The sequence below is a fragment of the Archocentrus centrarchus genome, chromosome 8, assembly GCF_007364275.1.
Source record: "Archocentrus centrarchus isolate MPI-CPG fArcCen1 chromosome 8, fArcCen1, whole genome shotgun sequence".
Lineage (NCBI taxonomy): Eukaryota > Metazoa > Chordata > Actinopteri > Cichliformes > Cichlidae > Archocentrus > Archocentrus centrarchus.
The window spans coordinates 23,883,390-23,900,144 of record NC_044353.1 but is presented as its reverse complement, the minus strand read 5'-3'; the positions used below and the strand labels follow the sequence as shown (position 1 = coordinate 23,900,144).

At 42.2% G+C, this 16,755-nt stretch overlaps 1 protein-coding gene across 2 annotated transcripts; it reads left to right on the top strand.

Moving 5' to 3' along the window:
- Positions 1–893: 893 nt before the first annotated feature.
- Positions 894–16,345, top strand: s1pr2 (sphingosine-1-phosphate receptor 2). Of its 2 annotated transcripts, none has more exons than XM_030736313.1 (2): positions 894–1,000; positions 13,237–16,345. In XM_030736313.1, the coding sequence occupies exon 2, from the start codon at positions 13,360–13,362 to the stop codon at positions 14,479–14,481; it is 1,122 nt and encodes a 373-aa protein (XP_030592173.1). In that variant the 5' UTR covers positions 894–1,000; positions 13,237–13,359; the 3' UTR covers positions 14,482–16,345. The 2 variants fall into 2 exon arrangements, with proteins under 2 accessions (XP_030592173.1, XP_030592172.1); XM_030736312.1 differs by lacking the exon at positions 894–1,000 and adding an exon at positions 1,056–1,670.
- The last annotated feature ends 410 nt before the right edge of the window (positions 16,346–16,755 follow it).

The window sequence follows — 16,755 nt, the reverse complement described above, 5'->3', positions numbered from 1 at the left end:
CAGAAGATTTTGTCAGCTTTAACAGAAGTGTTGCAAAGTTCTTTTTTTTTTTTTTTTTAAACCAAAAGTTGTTCTTCTTTTTCTTTAAAGTAAGTACTTTCCACACAGCAGCAACAGCGGAGGCGGTAGAGATGTGTGTTATGAGGGAATTGCACAATCTTTCTCAACCCGAGTAAGCCATCAGCAGACGCAGCATGAGTCAAAGTTGTTCAAACTGTTTGGTAGCACGCAGACAAGTAAAGACTCATCTGGAGACTACTGTTTCACTCTTATAGGGGGGGGGGGGACTTCATAGGAGCGCTGTAGTGATTTTCCTTGTAATGCCCACTGATGTCATTCAACCTTGGTATATGAGTCTGAAGAAGTGCCACCTGTTTCCTGCGATTTTTTATTGTGGCCATTTTGTGAGGAAAAAGCATCTGAAAGTGACTGATTTTTGTTTCAACCAAAGTCTTTCACTTGCCATTTTCATTTTTCTATTCTCTATTTTTGAGCCTGTTTTTGTAAAACAAAGCATTTCCTTGGATCATCTCAAAAAAATCCTTCTCAAAATCCAACAAAAGCCAGTCCAATTTTAGATGTTTTGTAAACAGAGCAATAACTGCTGTGATAAACACAACCCAGCTTCTGCTCTTACATAGACACATGACATCATGGCCATATGGGGCGACTTTGGCTTTCAACATAATGACTGGGAAGACATTATTACCTTCTCTGTGGCTAGATAGAGGCTTTTTCACTGGAACTAGCACGTGCCAGCTGTGGGCACAGCCCTGCTGACTAACAAGTCCTGACTTACCTTCACCTCACCCACTTTATTGCACCTATGCCCAGACCTGAGGGATAAATGAGAAAATAAAAGCCATGAGTCATCAAAAACAGCCAATAAGCAGAACTTAGTTGGGAAATATATATGTATATATCAAAGTCACGGAATCAAATGGTTGTGTTTACTGTGTCACACTCCTGGTCAGTGATCTCCAGGGAAAACTGAGGCTCGGTGAGTTAAAAAAAAAAGTGCTGGGATCTGCTAGAAAAGAGGAAGTGAGGAGGTGGAACATCTGGACTTGATTTGTGTGCTCCAGAGTGGAGAAAAGGTCCAGAAGTCGGCTTAAATGGTATTTTCCATATTAATTGCTGTCCACAGAACTGCCTCGTTGTAGGTTTATATTTCGACAGCGAGGATCGCGGATCTTTATGGGAACGTGACGTTTCCATACACCCCACGCCGTGTCTCGCGCGTGTGGGTGTGCGTCTGTATGTGTGTGTCTGTAAGCGTACTGGGTGCGTGCCTCAGTGACGCTCTGTTGTTCCCACAGAGCAGACAGACGGCTGGATTAGCGCGACAAAATAGAAACTGCGAGTTCTTCATTTTTAATTTTTTTTTAACATAAAAAAGTCTGGCTTGGCTTTCATAACTTCTCCTTTCCTCGGGAATCATCGCGCCTTTTGCACGGTTTCGTGGCGGCACACAGACCGGTATGGATTTGCCACTGTCTGGAGAAGGCACGCCGTGTAGTCCGCTACCAAAGTTTTGATTGTCACCGTTGATCTGAGATCCTGGAGTAACAGGGGAAGGCGCTGAACTTTGACGCACATGTGAGGACACTTGGAGACAAATATTTATCTGCCGGAGCGTCTTTTCTCTGCTGTCTACCATCTCTCATGGGGTAAGTGATGGCACCTTCTACGTGAGAGCATGTGCTCCAGCAACCCAACAAAGGCATCCGCACAACTATAAAATCCTTTGGGGAAATATTTATATTTTTAAAAAAAATCCTTGCATGGCCTTTTAACAATCAACCCCCCCCCCACGAGGTTCCCCGCGTTGCACGAGCGAGCAGTGAAGCGTGTCAATATTACATGGAAAGTCTGAGCTGACGTTATAACTTTCAAAATGCCACAATGACTCACGAATGGCTATGCCAACTTACTGCATGATCGGCCACAGCTTAGAAACGTCACTTTTGCCCTTCCGAGTGTCACAAACAAAAAGGCTGTTGCAGCCGTACCGCGGGGATTTATTATTATTATTATATTTCGGGTGCCAGCTTCTTGCACGTCGCCTTTTAATGAATAACACTTTGTCGCGTTAAACATTAACACGCAGGGCAGCTGGAGGTGGGTGAGGGGTGTATATGTAGTCTAATGCATCATATGTAAACTGTATTGTGGGAGGCTGAGATGAACCGCGCTCACAAGTTCCTTGTAGCTGTTGCCCCCCCCACCCCACACCCCTGACCCCTGATGTTGTTGGGGCTTGTTCATCCGTCACTCTAAAGAAGGCATTGTATTGAAAGGATGTATTAATAAGACAAAAGCCCCCATTATCCCCATGTGTACCGGAGTTAATCTGATGGGCTTGGAGATGGACTTTTCAGTGGAAACTAGCTCAGTCCTATATGAATTCAGTGCATTGTTACCATAGATTTAAAGTAAGTATTAAAGCGGGTTTTAAATTTGACTAAACGTTAATAATAAACAGTTGCAGGCAGTTGGGTTAAATTTGCATAGTGGATTTAAATTTAACGAAGATTTTCTTATCACTAAGCTGGAAGCATGCTAACTGCACAGCACGTATTGTTTCATTCTGTCCAACGGAGTAAATCGCAAAGTGAAAGATATAGGTGTCAGCAGTCCAGTAGACATCCTGGGAGAATCCTCAAGTCAAAGTGAGATAAGATGATAAGCTTGAGCAACTAATGTTTATTGCCCAGATAAAAGCCTCCATCCATCATCCTCTGTCCTGTGCTTGGTCTAGGTCAGTCTGCAGTGTAGTGCTCATTGGCAGGTTGTCTGAAAGTGCAAAAGTATGTGATATTATCTCAAGGACTAGCTAAGGGAGTGAGGTAAGAAGCCAAAGTCTGAAATATTCATGGATGGCACAAAGCCTGTTGAAATTAAGCAAACATCTTCCTGTGATAACATCAAGAATAGTTGTGAAGAGGAAACACGGTCAGCAGCAATAGGGTTGCCCTATCAGGTGTTGCAGAGCCTGTCAACAGGTTCATTGATGCAGGTGTTGCGCAAGAGTGACTTGATTTGTTTGGTGCATGCATGACCACCTGTGGACTCAGGTGTGTTTCCCAGCATTTCTTGGACAGGGCACGAGGCAGCCATCCATCCATCTGTGTTTGTCCTAAGTGACCACATGGCTCACTGCACGTGAACAACACCCGCCACAGGCCTGACTGGTGCAGGGCTTCTTCATCCACCCATCCCCATCCATAGCCTTGGCAGGAGTAACCAAAGGTCAATCAAATTATTGGCTGAATGCTCCACGTGTAGCCTTTCACAGAATTGGAGCACATATGGTATTAGTCTTAACAGGCTATATAAAGGAACCTTAAATGTTTTATGTTAGACTGCAGGGACATTTACACAGACCAGCAGCCCATTACATCATGAGTTTAGGATCTGTGTGATGCTGCCCCAGCCCACTGTGCTCAGTGGCCCTGTTTTCCTCTAGACTGCTGTAATGGGACCCATTTCAGTGGGGACCGCCAAGGATAGCGTGAGAAATGAAGACAAATAGATGAGTTAAATAAATAAATAGATGTGAAAGTGCACGGACAGATAAATAAATTAATGGTAATTTAGCAGTGGGAACTCAATTTGTGGGATTTTTTTTTTTTTTTTTTTTTTTAATGGAACAGGTCACTAGGGGGATAAAGGCAGGAATGGGTGGTGGCGATCCCTGAAGGATGCTCAGGTTTCAGCTAAGGCCTGGGAGCAGTCCAATAATGGGGAACAGCGAGAAGGCTTTTCTTTGAGGAAGCTGTCTTTCCTTTTGTTGTCAGTGCTCAGTGCTTTACGCACCCAGATCAGACTCGTAACAACACTGAAAGATCAGAGGAGAGACCTGCCAGAGGCACCCCGTCTTTTACCTGGTTCAGTGAAACCAGCCAGAGGTCAATGCATACATTTAAAAAGAATAGGAACCATGTCAGATAACGAGGGACAATGCCTGTGTTTATACTCCTCAGTTGGGATTTCTCTGTGATACTAATAGTGGTCTGCGGATAGCCATCTGGTTTCTACGAGCTCTTGCTGGTACTCCTCTTTAGTGAAAAACACTTTCCTTGGGTGTGGCAGCTGGAGCAAAATAAACGACTTCTGTTCGCAAGCTGCCGAGGCGCAAGTCACAACACACAGCTGACAGCATGTTGCTATCTGATTCACAGCCAAGAGCTGGGAGTGCCTCGGATCAGAGTAATACATGTGGTGTGCTTTGGTTTTAACCTATTTTTTTAAAAACACAACTGAGAGAAACATGCGCTTACTCTTTGCTCACACCTACTCACTTTTCCTGCCTTCCTCTTTCAAATCATTATTCAGAGTTATAAAAAAAAGCATGCTTTCAGTGCTACTCTGATTGCACATGTATAAATACAGATATTTTGTTGGGAAAAGAGTGGCCAGGAGTATTTTAGAATGGCGTTTAAAAGGGAGATAACCCGTTAGCTTTAAAGTCTCCCATTGCATTCCTTTTCCAATTGAGGGACTTGGACAAACCATGAGACCCCCCATGACCAGGCCCCGATGCTTGTAGCAGCATGCCAGGATTTCCTGACACTTTCTGGCGTGGATAAGTCTGTTCCACTTCTCTCGCAATTTCAAGCTTGAACGAGTCCATGCTCAGATGCTGCCAATAAAAAGCAATGCAGAAAATGGTTTTCGTAACCAGCTTGCAACAGTGCTCTGTAGACAAGAACATTACATTTTTCGGAGACAATGACAAATGAAATGAATGAAGGGTCTCTGGTTGCTGCTGTGGTTTTTTTTTTATTGATCTTTCGGTTGGACAGTGTGATTTATGAACTGAAAGGCAACAACCTCATACTGTCTGTCCTCGCGGCAGGCTTAATTTGTGTGGTCATGTCGTGGTTTTCTCATTTCTGGTCCTTCTCAAAGTTCACTCTTGAGCGATCTTGGGGCAGGTACATATGAAGATGCTGTTGTTTTGGAGACCTCCTCCTTCTCTTTCTTCCTCCCTCTTGGAAGTCTTTATTATCCAGTCAGCTTTGTTTGTGCAGCTGGACAACTCAACAGGATTACTTCAACACCCCACCTCCCCAGACCCAGGAGGAAGCTGGAGACCGTTTTCTTGGATTTTGAATTGCCCAGTGCAGCCAGTGAAAGCCTGCTGAAGCTGTTGCTTTTGTTTAGAACTAAAGGTTAATTTGCTCTCTCATCCTAATGAGCTCCTTTAGTTGCTAGGTTTCTTATACCCATTCACAGGCTTAAAAAAAAAAAGACAAAATGGCCAACTGTGAGAGCATTTTTATTAGAACGATTCAGATAGTTTATCATCAAGTTTTTCCAAGCTTAAAGATATGATGGACTTAACCCTACAGCCAAACACAAGCTGGGTCATGACAAAAGCCAGACAGCTCCATTTGTGCAGACAGACTGAGTAGAAGTGGATGCTGTTTATTTAAATGACAAATGCTTAGATATATCCATTTTAGATGAGCCTTGAGTCAAGTAGTTGCCTTCTAATGTTTGAAGAGCTACACCACTGTTACACTGTTTGCTGTTTTTACATAATGTTCTGTGGCAAGCCACTTTAACCAGACCCAGAATATGGCACAGTGTTGCTGCAGAAAAAGCCAAATTAGTTGCTGCTGAATCATTTGTTTACTTAAAAAATGTCACGTAATGTCTCCAGGATATAAAGCGGGCGCACTATCCCGCCAAAAACATTAAACACCCGTGGGCCTTTTTTCATGCACACATTCGCAGGTCACAGATATATATATATTTTTTTTTCACGTTTTGACAGATGATGCACTCATGTCAGGGAAAATACCAAGAAATAAATGCTGCCCTTCAATGCAATAATTCCTAAATTGTAGAAAAAAAAATAAAATAAATACTGGGATGCAAGTTAGGACTGTGTGGACACAACAATGTTCCCTCTCCAGGCAACCATGTTTTTCTCCAAAAAACAGAGCTATGGTTAATGGACCTCTGTTTGCCAGAGGAGTCTGGAGTTGTTTTCCTACACTGGATCACGGGGAGAGATGGAGAGCCTCTGTCAATTTATCAACTTATCAGTGGACACTAGGCAGAAGCAGTCAGGATGGCTTCGTGCGTCTGTGCCTTAGCCTGTGCAGACATTATTGTTACCCGCTGTGCAGTGTAGGGTTTTGGCTTTGTGCTTGTGATTGTGGCCTGCTTTCTCATGACTGTCTGTAGTGACGTTCAGTGCACCGTTAATCACCGCAACATCTGCAGAACAAACGTGAGCATCACAGTCACAGCAACAATTCACACTACCAATCTTCACAAACACATGCATTGATATACATGGTCATGTGTTGCGGTCATTGGCACCGCATGCATCAAATAATTGCAAGTTCTCTCATGTCATTCACAGTTTCCCAGCGATGCAAGAGAACTTGAGAAGGGGTGGAGCTGAAGGTCTAGAAACGGAATAGAATAGGAGCAGGGAGCCGGGACAAAAGATGGCTAAAGAGTTTTGAAAACCTTTCATTAGGAGGGACTTTATAATGAAAAGAACAACATGGGAAGGTGTTGAGGAACAGAGTGATTGAAACGTAAATCAAGCTTCACTTCACTCTCACACATGAGGTTTCTGGCAAAGGCCAGCAAAACGATCTCACTTCTCTGCCTTCACTGCGTTGCATTACCTGTGTGTATACTGTTGTTTCAAGTTGCTGTGCACGCACACACAAACACACACAAACACACACAAAACAAAAGCTGTGCAAAGTGCAGCAGTAAAGTAGCAGTGTGCATATGTGATGCACACATGTTCTGTGTCTCCATAACAGGCGCCATGTGGTTAACACTACTTTACCTTCACGCACGCACACTGAGAAATTCAGAGCAGAGCATTTTTAAGAGTGGTTTACCCATATCACATGACAAAGGTTGACTTCTGAGAACTTTGGATTACACAAATCTCAGGACAGATTAAATTTCAGAAACTCGTATCCTTTATGCTGTGCTAATGGACAGATGTGTTTTAAAGCGTTAATAATAAGGATAATAATGCTACTATTTTCTGAAAACATGAACATGTTTTACCCATTTGTGTACTGCCTAAAAATGTAGTTTATTAGTGCGGAGCCGCAGAGTTCCCTCCACTGAGAACTGATTGCGCACTATGTGCCGTAATGAAGTCTTTAATAGGGGGCTGTAAGAACGTGTCTGCTCCAGATGTGTGCTAAAAAAAAAAAGCCCTCTTGATGTGCATTTAATCACTTCTTTGTGGCCTTGCCTTTTGATCTCTGTGGTGAAGTTTAAAATATATGAGGTGGGTCGGGGGTGTCTAGATTATGTGGTTCTGAAAATCAGAAAGCCGCATAAAAGGAGAATATGCAAATATAGGGCAATATACAAAAAAAATTTCGAATAATCTGTAAACTAGACTCAAGTTGACAGGGATGGTCTACGGGTGAATGTATTACAGTAATTGCCTCTCAGGCACCACCTTTGGAGATCCCCCACCCCCAAGTGGATAGAGTGGAGTGACGAGGGGACAGCAGTGGGGGTGGTGGTTATGGCTCCCGAGGCTGTGTGATGCCCTTCTTTACAAGGCTCTTTGTCTGCAGCTCTCTTCACTGGCACCCTAAAACCCCTAAAGCACATGAACAGATATGATATATAAAGCATTCCCAAGTTACAGAGATGAAGTGACTTTGGAGAGGAGCAGAAAAATAACAGTCAAATGTGAACTAAAAGGCTTTTCTTTTTGTTCCACACTGAACTGTCTTGCCAGATTGCAACCTTCAGAAGAGGCTGTGCCCAAACTGTCAAACTGTTTGACGAGCGAAAGGGTAATCCCTAATTATATGTCAGATCTCGTGTATTGGGGACACCCACTCCCCTATGTTTAGACGCTTATATGAGGTTTTAATGACGTGTGATTGTGTTAGTGCAGTAGTAAACAAAGAGCCAGGAAGGTTTGCCATTTGGAGCTAAAATTAAACCTTGAACATGGTGTGAAAACTCAAGAAGGAACTACCAGCAAAACAGAACTGCTTTGTGTTTGGCCTCACTCTTGATGCTGTGATGCAGGTATGACACTGATACAAATTTGTATTAAATACTTCTGTATTTTTTTTTTTTTATAACAGAAGGGGATGTAATACAAGTGTGACTGTGACATTAATTAGCAAGTCAGGCATTTGCTTGATTTGTTAACGTTGTTCCCCAGTTCAGTTCCCTTCCACATTAAAAACTGTAACTGTTTGGAGCACTTATCTCATATTTCTGCAGCCTGTTCTGCACCTGGATCACGTTACTGGCCTCATTAAAAATATTCCTCTTTCACGTTTCCACTTGCTTTAGTTTTTCCTGCATATAGTGACGTGATATGCTGGTGTTTTAAAAAAAAACCCAAAACAAACAACAGCTACAAAAGCGATAAAAATATCTGCTGGCATTCCACCTATCCATCTTTGATCCACTGTGTCCTGCTATTGTATCGGTTCATGAAATCCTTGCCGGGCTGCCAGCCTCTGTGAATTTTACTACTCTGCTTTCCTGGTGTTTCAAAAAATATCAGCCGAGTTACAAGTGCTACAGTACAAACGCCGTCTTATCTTTGCTACTTGATGTTGATCTTGATAATGACGTCGCAAAGATGGGAAAACATCCATGACATGTGGATCTCAGCAGCTAAAGAAATGTTCCTGCTCGTAGGGACGTCAAGTAACGGGTTTTGTTTTGAGGTCTTCAAATCAACACGGTCTGTTTAACAGGAAATTGAGGTTAATGCTTTACTGACACCAAACACATATATTTTTAAATGTCCTGCTTCTGTCTCTGTCTCTCTTTTTTTTTTTTTTTTTTTTTTTTTTTGGTATCAGTGTCATCAGTGAGTTTGTGTGCAGTGGGGTGTGAAACCGAGACAACATAAGTTCAGGCAATGATTAAGAAGAAGTCTTCTTTTTTTTGACCATATATAAGAGTCCCTAATGTCAAAAGTCTAAGACAGTCACGTGACAGCAACACCATAAATCCTCCTCATTCCTCTTAAACCATGAAACGGGAATAAATGCCTTTTCCCGGAAATTGCCAGCAGACAATCGATAGTGCTGCTGATATAAAATGATTGTACTCATGCAGGCCTGGGGCTGAACGATTGATAGATTGGCAGAGAGGCTCTGCAGCCATGTGCCAGCAGACGCAGCCCATCCCTGTGTATTTTCTGGTTGCGCAGTGTGCCTACAGGGGCTGCTGAATAGAGGCGGGGTTTGACCTCGATGGGCCCATGTGAACACTGGCTCGTGTCCGTTCTGAGAAGTCTTGAGCTGTCAGTGTAAAGAGGAAGGGCACCTATGTCATCGCTGATCAAATTTAAGAAACTCAGAAGTGTAGAAAAGGAATAAAAAAAAAAAAAGTCCTGTAAGTTGGGTTTAGTCATTTCCTTTGAGCGTATGTGGTAGCAGTGGTGAAACCTTGTGGTGGAGATAAGTGTATTTTTTTCCCCCTTGTGTCTGGCATGTCAACACTTGACATTGGGGGAAACTTTCTGGTGATATTTGCTGCGCACTGCGTGTGGAATTTTCCCTCTATGAATCTCGACTCACACCTCCGCAGGATATTCACACCTATTGCTTTCACCTCAGCTGAAACACACAAAAAGACACAAAGATGTTTGCTCTTTTATCTGGTTGTCTTCATTTACACTTGAACAGGTAGAGGATAGTAGGTAAAGAAGGGAACAGGATGTCGATGACTGCGACTCATATGTACAGCAAACCGCTCTCACATCTAAGATAAACACAGATAATTAACGTGTGAAACTGAACAGGAAAGAACAAATAACAGCAGCAGAGGCTTCCTGTGCACCCATGACAGATTACGCTGAGCTGTTCATATAACCAAGGAAAGCTTAAACCTAGTTGAACTTTGAAAATTCACACGTGAACTTTTTCATATTATGGTATTAAGAAAGAAGACCTTATTTTTCACCTTTTGTATATGGCAAAGAAACAGAACAGACTGGTCTAGGTGTCCGTTTCCACTGCAGCATCTCGTTAGCAGGGAGTGCAAAGGGCAGATGGAGAAAGAAGTGTCACAGGATGTTTCAGACCACAAACAGCTCAACAGTGAAACGTGCTGAGGGATTTTTCTAAGCAAACAGTAAACACATTTGAATGCAACCAAGATACCAGTCAAATGTAAGCTTTCTCAGCTCAGGGTTTATCATTGGTTCTTACTTGAAATGATCTTTTAAAGTCATCCAAAGCTTTTGTTCAGCCGTGAGTCCCATCATGAAGACTAAGCCCTGTCGCTTGTTAATATCCAAAGAGAGCAGGAGTCGGCTTTTGAGAGCAACCATCGCACTCTTTCCCTAGCAAAAAAAAAAAATAAAAAAATCTGTGCACTAAATGCTGCTGCTTGCAACTGTGGTTCTGTGATCAATAAAGGCAACTGTGGTTGTGACAGGTAGGTGTAGCTGTGAAAATCAGAAACATTTTGCATTGTACATGCATGGAAATGTGCATCACAGAGCGCCATTGCATAATTTCTGAGATGATGATAAATTCGTACATTTATTATGATTAAGATCTGTGAGCTTTCTGATAGGATATCCTGCCACAGGTGTCTGTCTCTGGTTTGACTTCCGTTGTCTCAGACTCACATGTTTTTTAATTCTGTCAGCATTCGTTTCATCACCTGCTCTAACTTTGTTCAGGCTTTGCTGTAAAATCCAGACAGAATTATCACCTTGTCTTCCTGTAAGCTTTGCTGCACCCCCACCTCCACCTACATGAGAAACTAAATGAAATGTAGGTGCTGTTGTGATATGTTTTAATGTACAGCTGTATAAAATGGAAGTGCACATAAGCAGACAAAACATACGTGGCATTACACATATATTAATATTTATATCTTCATATACTTGTGGAAATTGTAATCAGATATTAGCAAGTTAATTAAAATATCTAGAATTATGTTAGTCTTTGATGCTTCTTTTATAACATTAATTAGTATGATTTCAAATATTTAAACTATTCTTCTGATATGCTGTAGTCTAAAGGAGAGGAGTCACTGGTTGTCAAGGCATGACAGCATTTTTTAGCACTGTCACAATTATTGTGGAAGGGTGACAGTGCTGTCTGGGTCAAATCCTTTGACTGGGGGTGGGGGTGGGGGGTTACTGCTGTTGACCAATCACTATGGAAAGCTCTGAATGGCATATTGCAGGTAGAGGGGCAGGGCTGCATCGAGACGGTGCACTCGGCAAACCAGCCTGTCAAGTTTTCCCACATAAAGTGAAATCCCTTGATGATAGATGCCAAAACCTCATGGGTGACAGGCGGACCTTGAGCTGTCTACACAACAGATGGAAAGAGAGCTGGCCTGAAAGAAAAAACAAAAAAAAATGACAGAGCTGAGAGACAAAAACCCCGAGAAGAAACAAAGCAAGGTCCCTTTTTTTTTTCTCTTTTAGCCGATAGGAGACTGCAGAGACACAGAGGTTCTTTTTCATGAGTAAATTCATTATAGGCTGCAGTAATATAACCTAACCAAATTATCCTGATGCAGACGCCACATGTGCTTAAGCTCAAACACTCCTATTTGTGTCTATTACTGGAGCTAAAAAGGATGGGGAGGAGACGGGCTGTCCTGATAGCAGTTGGATAAGGGAGTGCTCGGCTGCAAATTTCTGCTATGATACAGTTGTCGCAGCCAAATGGAAGCATGCTGTCCCCTTATTAAGGCTGAAGGCCAATGCTATCCACGCTGAAGGAGGCTATTGTTCTTTGTTCCTGCTTGAGGAAATGGTGTGTTGGTTATTACTGGCAGCCTATAGCAGCTGAGTGCTGAACCTGCCTGAATGCAGGGGATGCTTTGCTACACTACTCTGTCACACTTAGCCGTGTGTGTGCTACAATGGGTTTCTGTGCATGTGCAATGCATCGCATTGATGGGCTTGTGAACGTGTGTGCACGTCACAGCGACGTCTGATTCCTGCCTTTGTGTCCAGATGCCATTCCACATGCATGCTCTCTGTCTGGCTTTGTCTTCTTCCTTCTTTATCTTTTAGTCTCTCAGGTTTAGATTCAAAGCCCGGCAGAGAAGAGATCCGAGCCCAGTTTCCACTCTATTTTTTTAATTTATTTAGTTTTTGCCAACACTTGCTTCAGCTCTCCAGCCTGGCAAAGGCAAGGAAGCATCAGTGTTGAATTACCTTGAGAGCTAGCCTGCAGAGAGATCCTGTTACTTTTGACAGGTTTAAAACACTAACTTTACCACTAATTAGATTTCCAGAGCTTCCAGCCTTCCTTTATTTTTTATTTTTTTGTATAAAGGAGTAATTTGAACTCAGGTTAGCAGCTCACAATGTTTTTTTTTTTTTTTTCTTCAGGTGATTCATTACATAACTTTCGGTATTACTTCAGTTTTTCCACAGTGGTTTCACACTAATAAGGATATTCCGTGAATATGATGTTAAATTGCAGTGCACTGATACACCACTTTTTTTTTTTTTATCAATTGCTGGGGAAGGCCCGACCTTTTCCTCTCTGGTATCTATTTGATTAGCTGCAAACTTTTTAGTTGGAAGTGGGTGGCTGGTACTCGTCAGGATGAAGAGGTCTGGCTGATCCGCATGCTATGCTGACATTTCAAGAGGTAACTCACTGGAGTGGAATGGTCTGCTCCCCACAACAATGCTGTGTGTTGACAGCCGAGTATTCGGACAGGGTTAGTGGAATGTCCCGTCCAGACTGTGAGCGAAGGCCTTTGTCTAAGCATTGGCTCTAACAAAGCATTTGTTCTTTCACCTGAAGATGATCTCTGCTTGCGGAGGTTAATCAACCAAAGTCATTTTTTTCTTTTTTCTTTTTTTTTTTTTGGTTAGCATGCAAAGTCTTTCAGAAGGTTGCCCTTTTCCCTTGCAAACTGCAAAGTTTGCCTTTGTGGTTTGAATGTAGCACCTGACGCTTCCTTGTTTATTCTGTTTAGCTGTTACAGCAATTCAAGGATTTCTGACAATAAAAGGTTTTATTTTTGAACCCCTTGTTTATTGCCTTCATACTCTGACTGGATTACTCCAGTCAGAGTATGAATTTTCTAGTTTCCACTGTACTGACTAAAGAACAAGTTTGCTCGAGTTTTGCTTTAGGGTTTAACTTTGAGTAATTGCTTTGCTATAAACGCATGTTTTCTTTGTCAGATTATTACCTCGATGTAAGAACATTTCCTTTGTCAGTAATCCAGGTCTTCTGTCTTTCTTTGTGTTTGCAGGTGACCCACACAGAGCCTCTGAGACGTGACTGTAGGACAGACAGTCTCTTTCCCAACCTGCTTCCTGTCCTTTCCTTAAAGGCAAAAACTATTGGCATAGATACTCTGCACAACACTGTGTGAATGAATCTTTGCCGCAAAGCCGTTGTGCACTGCCACCCTGTCGCCATGGGCAGCAAATATTCCCAATACTACAATAAGAGTCTGATCCGCTTATACTACAGCTATGCTAAAAACATGACATCTGATGACATAGACAAATACATAAAGGAGAAACTCGATAAATATCCCGACCCTCTCGAAATATTCATCGTGGTCCTCTGCACCATCATCATCCTTGAGAATCTGATGGTCCTGACTGCCGTCTGGCGCAACAAGAAGTTCCATTCGGCTATGTTTTTCTTCATCGGTAACCTGGCATTCTCTGACCTGCTTGCAGGCTCAGCCTATATAGCCAACATTTTTCTATCGGGGGCAAATACATTTGAATTGTACCCAGTACAGTGGTTCATCAGGGAAGGAACAGTGTTCATTGCTCTGTCAGCTTCAGTCTTCAGCCTGTTAGCTATAGCTATAGAGCGGTATGTTGCAATCACCAAGGTTAAGGTGTACGGCTCCAACAAAACATGTCGAATGTTTCTGCTGATAGGAGCTTGTTGGGTTACCTCCATCCTTATCGGAGGACTTCCCATCATCGGCTGGAACTGCATCAACAACCCCCCTGAGTGTTCAGCGGTATTGCCACTTTACTCTAAGAAATACATTGTGTTTGTTGTCACCATTTTCAGCGTCCTACTACTCTCTATTGTCATCCTCTATGTGAGGATCTATTTGATTGTACGCTCCAGCCACCAGGAAGCAACCAACTCACAAGCCTATTCCCTTTTGAAAACGGTCACAATAGTGCTGGGAGTCTTCATTGTGTGCTGGCTGCCTGCTTTCACGATTCTCCTCCTGGATTCATCCTGCAGCATATATTCCTGCCCTATCCTCTCCAAAGCAAGCACCTTCTTTTGTATTGCCACTCTGAACTCTGCGCTTAATCCAGTGATCTACACACTGCGCAGCAAGGACATGAGAAGGGAGTTCATGCGCTTGTTGTGCTGCTGGGGGGTGCTGCAAAGTGGGCGGCCGTCTGAACGTTGTCTGGTCCCTCTAAAGAGCTCCAGCTCTCTGGAACACTGCACCAACAAACTTGAACACCAGAAAACACCCATTATGAGAGAATGTACCACCTGTGTTTGATAGGGTGCAAGTATATCGTGTATGTGACTGCGAGAGAGAGAAGGATGAGGTAGCTGTTAAGAGAGAAGCAAGCACATCCCACATCTAAGACATGTGGTAAGGCTGGGACAAAGCTGTCTCTGAGACACAGAAGCAAACTTGTATTTCCAGTTACAGTCAAAATTGTGTGAATTCACACAAAATCACCCATGCAGCTGGTGTAAAAACATAAGAGGGAACCAATGTAGTAGGTGAGAAATGTGAAAAAAGAAAAAAAAAAAGCTTTCTTGTGGGTACTTTTATTGATTGTGGAGCAAACCATTTTCGTGTATATGCCTGTTGTCTTGTTCATTTTTCTAAACATGTAAAACCCTTTTAAAAGCCAAAATTAATATGCATAATGTCATATTTATGCCAAGTTTGGGCCTTTCAACGACTGTGTCAATGCAAAACTAGTAATCTACAAAGTTGCACTTTGTAGATTACTACAGATATTTTTGTTCTTTGTAAGGTTTAACCACATTACTCTCCTTCACCGATATACAGAACCAGTCAAAAGTTTGGACACAGTGTGTCCAAACTTTTGACTGGTTCTGTACATATACATTAAGCTCAAAGATGCATCACTCGTTCTTTACAGAGCCACAGGTAGTGGTCAACTGAGACCAAATTACTAAGTAGTTCTTTGACAAAATGAGGCTATATATTCCCTATATAATCTTAAACCAATTCATAAACTACAACAAACTTATGTAACCTGCTCACATTTAATGCATGAAATTCTAACTGTAAGTGATAATGTGTATGATATACTCCAGCTTCAGATTCCATCACTAACACCTCTTCCCTCATTTGACCTCATAATCAGTCCCTCTTGCTTTTACTGTTGTCTTTTGTATCTAAACCGTTTCCGTCGAGGAAGGCCTAATCAGAACGCACATTTCCTTAAGAGAGTTGGCACAGATGTTGAATTTGACTCATTAACAGCTGTCCAAGCAGCTTTAACTAAAGGGACAGATGTCATTGCAGTGTTGGAGAAACATAGCAACAATGTGGTGTCTCTGTTTGTGCCTTCCTCCCGGGGGGAAAAAGGCTGAATGCACGTATGAAGTGTTGGGCCGTGTGCCCCTTGTTGACAGTATTATTGATCATTTAGAATTTCAAAGTCACTGACGAACAGAGAGTGGGATGAACAGGGTAGGCCACTCTTACTGTGAAGTCTTAAACAGCACCATGAACAAGAATTGGTTTCATTTTCAAGCAATATACCTTGTGCGACTAAAGATCCAAACACATCTTATCTTGCCGAAGACCCATCGCCTCTTCTACAAAATAGGAGAAGATCCGGTTTCAGATGCACGGGCGGTATCTGCCCTCCTGGGAGGTCAGCTTCATCCTCGTTCTAACATCCTGACATCCTACAACATGCAACTTCCCTCAGTCATAGGAAGTCCCGTTTTTCATTGTCCGGTTCCTGTTGTTCAGACTTACACTAGCCTTCTTCCCGTAGACACACAATTAAAACTCTTCTCTCTGTCAGTGTTTTTTATTGATTTTTAAATTTAGACAGACATGTAGAAAAGCACTTTGGCAGCTTCAGTGATGTTTCCTTTCCCCCATTTTTTTTTAAAGATGGAGAGATGTTTTAATTTGTATACCCATGACTTTTTTGTTAATATAAAAAATAACTATGTATGTTAATATGTATGTATCTTTGTACAGTGTGTATGATTTTTGTGTTGTGAAATGTCTCGTGTGCAATAGTCTTGTGTGTCCAGTAGCACGCTGCCTGTTTTAAATTGGTACAATCTGAAACACTAATGTAGGTACATAAACATTTTGTTAATTGCATTCCAGTTTTATAAAATAAATGCTGAAAAGAAGAGAGAAAAAAAAAACGTGTTCAAGTTTAATTGTGAGCTGTAACCAAGCATTGTGGCAGCTGCAACTTCTCTGCATGTCCTGAGTTGTCCTTTTTTTTTCTTTTTTAATATGTGAATCCATCTGAGAAGGAATTAAAATGCAGCATTAAATCCAAACATGCTCTGACAAGGTCAGACAAACACTAGCCTTGACATGAAAGCCTGAAATACTGCTTTGTCATTAATCATGGCTTTTTTACCTGATGAAATTGTTGGTTTGCTTAAAGGGTAAAAGGAAGGCATGGAAATGATGGGAAGCTGGGCAGAGGACAGAGAGGACTAAAAGTGGGGTGTGGTGGGGAAGATGGCCTGTTTGTAAGTGTTAGTCTGAGAAAAGCATAAAGGAAAAGCCCCGGGAGAGGGTTTTCTGGGT

Coding starts and splice junctions, on each gene's coding strand:
- s1pr2 (XM_030736313.1), top strand. CDS start 13,360: ATGAATCTTTGCCGCAAAGCCGTTGTGCACTGCCACCCTGTCGCCATG.